Below are 10,000 nucleotides of genomic sequence, written 5' to 3' on the forward strand. Positions count from 1 at the left end.
TGTGTGTGGAGGTCTGACACGGTTAGTGTGTGTGGAGGTCTGACACGGTTAGTGTGTGTGGGTGGATAACATGGTTAGTGTGTGTGGAGGTCTGACACGGTTAGTGTGTGTGAAGGTCTGACACGGTTAGTGTGTGTGGAGGTCTGACACGGTTAGTGTGTGTGGGGGGCATAACACGGTTAGTGTGTGTGGAGGTCTGACACGGTTAGTGTGTGTGGGGGGCATAACACGGTTAGTGTGTGTGGAGGTCTGACACGGTTAGTGTGTGGGGGGCATAACACGGTTAGTGTGTGTGGAGGTCTGACACGGTTAGTGTGTGTGGGTGGATAACATGGTTAGTGTGTGTGGAGGTCTGACACGGTTAGTGTGTGTGAAGGTCTGATACGGTTAGTGTGTGTGGAGGACTAACACGGTATTATCTCACACCCACACACACACAGACACACACACACACACACACACATGATATGTAACACTACAGCTCACTCATGTTTACTGTGTGCTTTCAATTCTTTATTATTTGCTGGAACAAGCGAAAATAATGCATCATGTGTTTGGAAAAATTCAATATATGTATGTGTGTGTGTGTCTGTGGTGTGCATTTGTGTGTGTGTTGCAGAGTATGACAGGTGAATGGGCGTGGCCTGAAGAAGTAGAGTGCAAAGCTCCTCCCTCCAGCAGTGATATCCTGGGTCATATCGTGACCCGCCTGCGGAACATGGTGAATCCGCCCGAACCAAGTGACCCTCCACCCGCTTTCCCCCACTTCACGCTCCGAGCCTGTGTGCTGGGGAAACCCTTCACCGGCAAGACCCGCTGCCTCAGAAGGATCACAGAGGGTAACACACACACACACACACACACACACACACACACACACACACCACACACCTCCGAGCCTGTGTGCTGGGGAAACCCTTCACCGGCAAGACCCGCTGCCTCAGAAGGATCAGAGGGTGTGTGTGTGTGTTTAATGTTTTGGTCTGCAGTGCATGGAATCTATGTGCTGTCGGCTGACAGGCTGATCCAGGAGGCACTGGAGGCTCACCAGGCTGGAGACAAGCAGAATGAGGTCTGCACTACTGACTACCATAAATACCACACTACAGGCCTGAGGTCTGCACTACTGACTACCATAAATACCACACTACAGGCCTGAGGTCTGCACTACTGACTACCATAAATACCACACTACAGGCCTGAGGTCTGCACTACTGACTACCATAAATACCACACTACAGGCCTGAGGTCTGCACTACTGACTACCATAAATACCACACTACAGGCCTGAGGTCTGCACTACTGACTACCATAAATACCACACTACAGGCCTGAGGTCTACATTAATGACTACCATAAATACCACACTACAGGCCTGAGGTCTGCACTACTGACTACCATAAATACCACAATACAGGCCTGAGGTCTGCACTACTGACTACCATAAATACCACACTACAGGCCTGAGGTCTGCACTACTGACTACCATAAATACCACACTACAGGCCTGAGGTCTGCACTACTGACTACCATAAATACCACACTACAGGCCTGAGGTCTACATTAATGACTACCATAAATACCACACTACAGGCCTGAGGTCTGCACTACTGACTACCATAAATACCACACTACAGGCCTGAGGTCTGCACTACTGACTACCATAAATACCACACTACAGGCCTGAGGTCTGCACTACTGACTACCATAAATACCACACTACAGGCCTGAGGTCTGCACTACTGACTACCATAAATACCACACTACAGGCCTGAGGTCTGCACTGCTGATGACCTTTAATAACACACTGAGCGTGAGGTCTTAAACTGACTTTAAGATGTCTTTTTGATATGTCTGAGCTCCCTAAATAGCTGCCTGTTTGAGCTCCTGTTTGAGTTGTCTGGGCTGTTTAAGCCTTTTGATCTGCCTCTTTGAGTTGTCTTTTGAACTGTCTGCTTTAAGAGGTCTGTTGGAGCTGCGTTTTGGAGCTGCTCTGTATGACACTTCCCTATGTACTCCAGAAAAGTGCTGAACGCTGTGGCTCCCCTCTGCAAGATGCTGAGCAGGGAGAGGCCAAGTGCACACTGTCTGCTCCAGACTCCAAGGAATCCCCTTCTGCCCCTTCTGCTCCAGAAGAATTGCCTTCTGCCCCAGACTTAGGTGTTTGTGTCTTCCTTCCCTGTATTAGCCCATATGAATAAGTGTGATGAGACCCATCTCCTCAGCGTTCTGTTATGGCTGACAAGTCCTGTACGTCTGATCTTCTGCCAGAGCCAGTCATCACAGACTCACAGCCAGGAGACCTGCAGAAAAAAGACAGCAAATCTAAAGTAAACATACATAACATAATGAGATACAACACACACACAATATAAAAAGACTCAGACTGCACATTCAAAGACATTTACATAACATAAACAGACATTATACACATTACACAAAAGAGATATAACCAACACTGTAATCTGATCATCTAATTGGAGCTGTCTCACATATGGGCAACATGACAGGAGGCAAGTTATGGAGATTCATGTTGCCAGTGACTGTATAATCTGGGAGAATATTAATCACCAGGCACCTTGTTTCAAGGTTCAGACTTGTGAATTACACTTAAATCAAGTATAAGAGGGAAAGGATGATGCAGTGAGGGTAGAAACATCTGCCCATAAAGCCAGAGGTCAACCACATGATGCTTGAGGGACAGATGGCCAATCCCATCAGTATGGTGAAGCTGTGGAGCTGTCCATGTCTTTGAACCAGGCTGAGGGACTGATGGATGAGGTTTCGGTACACAGCAGAGAGGAAGCCCCTGTGTCCATCATCACATATACATACACATTAAGGTTCATCTTACCCTGAACAGTGTTCCAGAAAGATGAAGAAATAAGTTCTTTATGAGCTAATAGAATGTTCCAGAATAGTGAAATGAGATCTGCATGACCTACAATATGGTGGTCCTGTGGGAGTGGGGCAGAGTGAACAGAGTGAGGCATATTTTGCTTCTGGATCGAGGGGTAATGAAAGAGTGTCGTCTGAGGAGGGCACTGGGGGGTGTGGGCTCCAGAACAGCAGAAAGTGCTATCAGGAACCATTATGATAGAACCAGCTACTGGAACATTAGAAAGTGTTATCAGGAACTATTATGATAGAACCAGCTACTGGAACATCAGAAAGTGCTATCAGGAACCATTATGATAGAACCAGCTACTGGAACATCAGAAAGTGCTATCAGGAACCATTATGATAGAACCAGCTACTGGAACATCAGAAAGTGTTATCAGGAACCATTATGATAGAACCAGCTACTGGAACATCAGAAAGTGTTATGGTAGACCCAACTACAGGAGAAACACCAATGCCACTGTGTGGTCCCAGCAATTACAGATCTCTTTTTTAAACCAAAAGATTTCTGAAGACATTCTTGCAACATTACAACTTTAGGCTGTAATTTACACCATTCTGCTTCGATTTCCCCGGCAGTCTATTATGTCATTCTGCATTTAGTTCCTGGCTCTGTATCACTATGCTCCTCAAGGTGTGTTGCTATTCAGCTTGGGTGTCCTGTAGTGCTATAGTGTCACATTCCCATGCAGTGATGGAGCTAACCAGTGAGGCTCATAGTTGTGAGCAGATCTTTTAACCTGTGTGAGCATATAAATAAAAAGAGGTTTGCATCACCCACAAGTTCAGATGTCAACTCGATGACAGGTACACATATAAACACACACACTTGCACACTTAAACCCACCATGAGTGTGTGTGTGTGTGTGTGTGTGTGTGTGTATGATGTTTGGTGCTGTTTTGTGTGCAGCTGTCTTTGTACCCACCGTGAGTGTGTGTGTGTGTGTGTGTGTGTGTGTGTGTGTGTGTGTGTGTATGATGTTTGGTGCTGTTGTGTGTACAGCTGTCTTTGTACCTACCATGAGTGTGTGTGTGTGTGTGTGTGTGTGTGTGTGTGCGTGCAGCTGTCCTTGCAAGCGCAGTATGGTGCAGGGGTGGAGAAGGCCCTCAGGAGCGGCAGAGCTGTTCCCAATGAGCTGCTCATAGACATCTTCACAGATGCCATCAGGTAAATGCCTGCCCCATCCACCTACCCCATCAACCTACTCTATACACCTGTACATCTACCCCATATACCTGTACACCTACCCCATCCACCTACCCCATACACCTGTACACCTACCCCATCCACCTGTACACCTACCCCATCCACCTTCCCTATAAACCTGTACACCTACCCCATCCACCTATCAGATCCACCTACTCCATCCACCTACCCCATACACCTACCCTATCCACCTATCAGATCCACCTACCCCATCCACCTACCCCGTACACCTACCCCATCCACCTACCCACCCACCGGCACACCTTCCTCTACCACCTACCCCATCCACCTACCCCATATACCTGCACACCTACCCCATACACCTACCGCATACCTGCACACCTATTCCATACACCTACCGCATACCTGCACACCTATTCCATACACCTACCGCATACCTGCACACCTATTCCATACACCTGAACATCTATCCCATAAACCTGCACACCTACCCCATACACCTGCACACCTTCCTCATTCACTTGCAAAGTACACCTGAAGCTGTACATGTTATACATTATACTGTATAATTTAGTATACAACCATAGCATGCTGTGGTTCATGCATTCTGAACTCACTAGTGCCCCCTGCTTTGTGCTGCAGGCAGGTTCCCTCAGGCCAGGGATGGGTTCTGGATGGTTTCCCCGTGGACATCTCTCAGGCCCGGCTGCTTGAGAAGGCCCTGGGCGGAGCTGACCCAGACCAGGCCAACAAGAAGGGGTGGGGCAGAACACATAACCTGGCAGAGGACAGGAGGGCCCCCAAAGCCCCTCCCCCTCCCTCCCCGGTGCTGGATCTGGTGGTGCTGCTGGACTTGACTGACGAGCAGGTGATGGACCGTGCCACCCAGTCCAACCGTGAGAGCACAAACATTGGTACTTTACATCCCTTACCATTATAGAACACCGTTCATCCATCAGTACTGCACATTATAGAACACCCTTCATCCATCAGTACTGCACATTATAGAACACCCTTCAACCATTAGTATTGCACATTATAGAACACCCTTCATCCATTAGTACTGCACCATTATAGAACACCCTTCATCCATTAGTACTGCACATTATAGAACACCCTTCATCCATTAGTATTGCACATTATAGAACACCCTTCATCCATTAGTACTGCACATTATAGAACACCCTTCATCCATTAGTATTGCACATTATAGAACACCCTTCATCCATTAGTACTGCACCATTATAGAACACCCTTCATCCATTAGTACTGCACCATTATAGAACACCCTTCATCCATTAGTACTGCACCATTATAGAACACCCTTCAACCATTAGTATTTTACCATTATAGAACACCCTTCATCCATTAGTACTGCACCATTATAGAACACCCTTCATCCATTAGTACTGCACCATTATAGAACACCCTTCATCCATTAGTACTGCACCATTATAGAACACCCTTCAACCATTAGTACCTAACCATTATAGAACACCCTTCATCCATTAGTACTGCACATTATAGAACACCCTTCAACCATTAGTATTGCACATTATAGAACACCCTTCATCCATTAGTACTGCACCATTATAGAACACTCTTCATCCATTAGTACTGCACCATTATAGAACACCCTTCATCCATTAGTACTGCACATTATAGAACACCCTTCAACCATTAGTATTGCACATTATAGAACACCCTTCATCCATTAGTACTGCACCATTATAGAACACCCTTCATCCATTAGTACTGCACCATTATAGAACACCCTTCAACCATTAGTATTTTACCATTATAGAACACCCTTCATCCATTAGTACTGCACCATTATAGAACACCCTTCATCCATTAGTACTGCACCATTATAGAACACCCTTCATCCATTAGTACTGCACCATTATAGAACACCCTTCAACCATTAGTATTTTACCATTATAGAACACCCTTCATCCATTAGTACTGCACATTATAGAACACCCTTCAACCATTAGTACTGCACATTATAGAACACCCTTCATCCAATAGTACTGCACCATTATAGAACACCCTTCATCCAATAGTACTGCACCATTATAGAACACCCTTCATCCATTCATCCAATGCACACATAAACACCTGATGAATACACATATATAGACCTGATGAATGCACACATATAGATCTGATGAATGCACACATAAAGACCTGATGAATACACATATATAGACCTGATGAATGCTCACAGAGACCTGATTACTGCATACATAAAGATCTGATGAATGCACACATATAAACCTGATGAATGCACACATATAGACCTGATCAATACTCACATATAGACCTAATGAATACTCACATATAGACCTGATGAATGCACACATAAAGATCAGATGAATACTGACATACAGACCTGATGAATACTCGCATATAGATCTGATGAATACTCACATAAAGATCGGATGAATACACACATATAGACCTGATGAATACTCACATATAGACCTGATGAATGCACACATATAGATCTGATGAATACTCACATAAAGATCAGATGAATATGCACATATAGACTTGATGAATACTCACATATAGACCTGATGAATGCACACATATAGATCTGATGAATACTGACATACAGACCTGATGAATACTCATATATAGACCTGATGAATGCACAACGTAAGGCCTGAACGCTGTTGCCAGGGGTTATGCTGATCTGTTCCCAACAGACCATGAAATCACTGCTACTGCTGACCACAGCAGTGGATCACAAGAGAATGCAGCTACTCCTAGACACACGCAGCTGAGAGTTGCCCCTGCTGGAGAGCAGAGCCTAGAGCAGAGACAGATCCAACACAGGTATGGAATTTCAGGAGCGTTTATCAGTAGTACTCACATGCATTAAGGAAAATGATCTCCTTATAGTTTGGGCTTGCATCAGTTGGTACCATAACACAAATATAGGAATTTTGCTGTCTAACATACAAACCTCAAACACTTCTTCACCACATTAGTCACAGTAAATACTGCTTTCTATTTGTTATTTATCTCTAAGTATTTTATTAATTGAAAAAGAGTATTGCTATCTGAACTGAAATGAATTAGACTGGCTACAACACTCTGCAGATCTACCTATAGTCCACTGTGATGCATGAAGCGGGCTTCTATCTCTAGGTCTAGGGTCATCCATTGCTTTCTAATGTGTCCAAGATGCTTTATATTTTATGGCTATTGTGCAGAGACCTTGATATTGTTTTCCATTGTGTTGTGCTAAATCTATGAAAATGACTGTGTGATTGCCACAGAAAGAGCGTTCTCTCATCCCTGTTCAATTCCTAGGGTTATGGGCTTCCAGGACACCTGGCCCAAACTGGAGAAGTGGTTTGGAGAGAAACAGAGAATCTTGGTGAAAGTGACTGCCGAGGTGGATGAGGACACCCTCTTCAGCAATGTGGAGAATGTTCTGTTCAAGAACATGGTAGCTGCAGAACAAGGTCTCTCTGTTTGAAGATTTTATACGACTTCACGTATCCCTAAGGGAAATCCCCTCTGAACTGATTGCTGATAAGCAGTGATGGTCATAAACAATGAATATATAAATGAATCTTGCAGGTCATACAGACACAGAAGACAATGTAGAGGTCACCGATGACTCTGCCTCCCTGGCTGCCCCTCAGGAAATAGCATCCAAATCCAGCCCCTGCTCTGCTAAAGGTCAGCTTCAGACTTTACACACAAAGCCCAGCAGCCGAGCCACGGCACGTCCCACCCGCTGTGTAGGACGGGGAGAGCTTGAGCTTGGAAAGAAACACCTGAACCAGTATAACCAGTACAATGGCCAGTATGTCTATTTCTGTGCTGGAGTCACTGTAATGCAGTTAAACTATAGCTAACTCACTGTAATGCAGTCAGGATTAGACTAGTATACCAGACTATAACTCAATCAGTGTAATGCAGTTAGGATTAGACTAGTATGATGGACTATAACTAACTCATTGTAATGCAGTCAGACTATAATTAACCCACTGTAATGCAGTCAAGATTAGACTAGTACACCAGACTATAACTAACTCACTGTAATGCAGTCAAACTATAGCTAACTCACTGTAATGCAGTCAAGATTAGACTAGTATGCCAGACTATAACTAACCCACTGTAATGCAGTCAAGATTAGACTAGTATACCAGACTATAACTAACTCACGCTAATGCAGTCAAGATTAGACTATTACACCAGACTATAACTAACCCACTGTAATGCAGTCAAGATTAGACTAGCATGCCAGACTATAACTAATTCACTGTAATGCAGTCAAACTATAGCTAACTCACTGTAATGCAGTCAAGATTAGACTAGTATGCCAGACTGTAACTAACTCACCGTAATGCAGTCAAGATTAGACTAGTATACCAGGCTATAACTAACTCACTGTAATGCAGTCAAACTATAGCTAACTCACTGTAATGCAGTCAGGATTAGACTAGTACACCAGACTATAACTAACCCACTCTTATGTAGTCAGGATTAGACTAGTATACCAGACTATAACTAATCCACTGTAATGCAGTCAGGATTAGACTGGTACAACAGACTATAACTAACCCACTGTAATGCAGTAGGGATTAGACTAGTACACCAGACTATAACTATTCACTGCCATCAGTCATTCAGAGACCATGACAGTTAAAGCCAGAACTGATCAATCCAAAGGGCCACAGTTACCAATCCAGTGCTAGCCCTCAAGGTCAAGGTCAGGGTCAGACCACTCAGGTGAACACAGCATTCAGCAAGAACAGTAGTTCAGCTCTGTTGTTATATTGTAATAACACCTGTCTATTGTGAGAGTATTGTTATACACCCCCACCTGACTATTGTGAAAGTATTGTTATACACCCCCACTTGTCTATTGTGAGAGTAGTGTTATACACCCCAACCTGTCTATTGTGAGAGTATTGTTATACACCCCAACCTGTCTATTGTGAGAGTATTGTTATACACCCCCACCTGTCTATTGTGAGTATTGTTATACACCCCCCAGCTATCTATTGTGAGAGTATTGTTATACACCCCCACTGTCTGCCTTGAGAGTACTGTTATAACATTTACGTTTTACGGCATTTACCAGAGGCTCTTATCCAGAGTGACTTACAAAAATGCTTTGTCGTTTCCTCATAGAATATCATAGTACAGTACAATAGGTTAGAGTCCAACATACCAATGGACTAGAATACTGTAGAATACAGGAATCAATGCTGATGACTAGAAGTGCAAAATACATATAAGCTCTATAACAGACAACAGTCAGTGCAATAAACAATAAGTACTAGAGTTAGTCAACATAGGAGCAGTCAACATCAGTGCAATATCCAATACCCAACAATAAGTACTAGAGTTTTACTTAGTCAACATAGAAGCAGGATCAGTGGTCATTTAAATAATCCGCAAAGAGATGGGTCTTCAGTCTGCGTTTGAAGTCTGGCAAGGGACTCTTCTGTTCGTACAGCAAGCAGAAGTTCGTTCCACCATGTAAAAGCCAGGACAGAGAATAATCTCGATGCTTATCTTCCATGAGACTTGAAGCATGGCATTTCAAGCTGAACTGTACTTGAGGCTCGAAGTACTCGAGGTACGGATTGGGCTTTGACCATTGACATCATGTATGGAGGAGCTGGTCCATTTTTGGCTTTGTAGGCGAGTATCAAGGTTTTAAATCTGATGCGGAGTGTTTCTGTTCAAGATCGGTCTCAGTGTAGATGAGGAACTAAATGAAAAGCAAAACAAAAGCCTTCTACAGGTGTTGGAGTCGTCCTAATTTAACAGTTCAGTAAGTGCTGAGTCCTCCCTCCACTTCACATCTAAAGCCAAGGTGAACCTACACCTGCAGCGAGTAATTACAGCTAACAGCAAACAAGCAACTCAGTTCAGACATAAAGCCTCTAATAAACA

The 10,000-nt window shown here is 44.1% G+C and overlaps 1 protein-coding gene across 2 annotated transcripts in view; it reads left to right on the forward strand.

Moving 5' to 3' along the window:
* spef2 (sperm flagellar 2) overlaps positions 1–10,000 on the forward strand; it is a 31,857-nt gene that overhangs the window by 9,882 nt on the left and 11,975 nt on the right. For both annotated transcript variants that reach the window (XM_035525836.1, XM_035525837.1), the window contains exons 11-19: positions 620–839; positions 990–1,072; positions 2,022–2,160; positions 2,272–2,330; positions 3,966–4,069; positions 4,712–4,983; positions 6,784–6,913; positions 7,394–7,548; positions 7,667–7,768. In XM_035525836.1, coding sequence (XP_035381729.1) covers positions 620–839; positions 990–1,072; positions 2,022–2,160; positions 2,272–2,330; positions 3,966–4,069; positions 4,712–4,983; positions 6,784–6,913; positions 7,394–7,548; positions 7,667–7,768 — 1,264 coding nt within the window. The remainder of the gene's footprint in view (positions 1–619; positions 840–989; positions 1,073–2,021; positions 2,161–2,271; positions 2,331–3,965; positions 4,070–4,711; positions 4,984–6,783; positions 6,914–7,393; positions 7,549–7,666; positions 7,769–10,000) is intronic.

The sequence above is a fragment of the Electrophorus electricus genome, chromosome 5 (genome assembly GCF_013358815.1).
Source record: "Electrophorus electricus isolate fEleEle1 chromosome 5, fEleEle1.pri, whole genome shotgun sequence".
NCBI lineage: Eukaryota > Metazoa > Chordata > Actinopteri > Gymnotiformes > Gymnotidae > Electrophorus > Electrophorus electricus.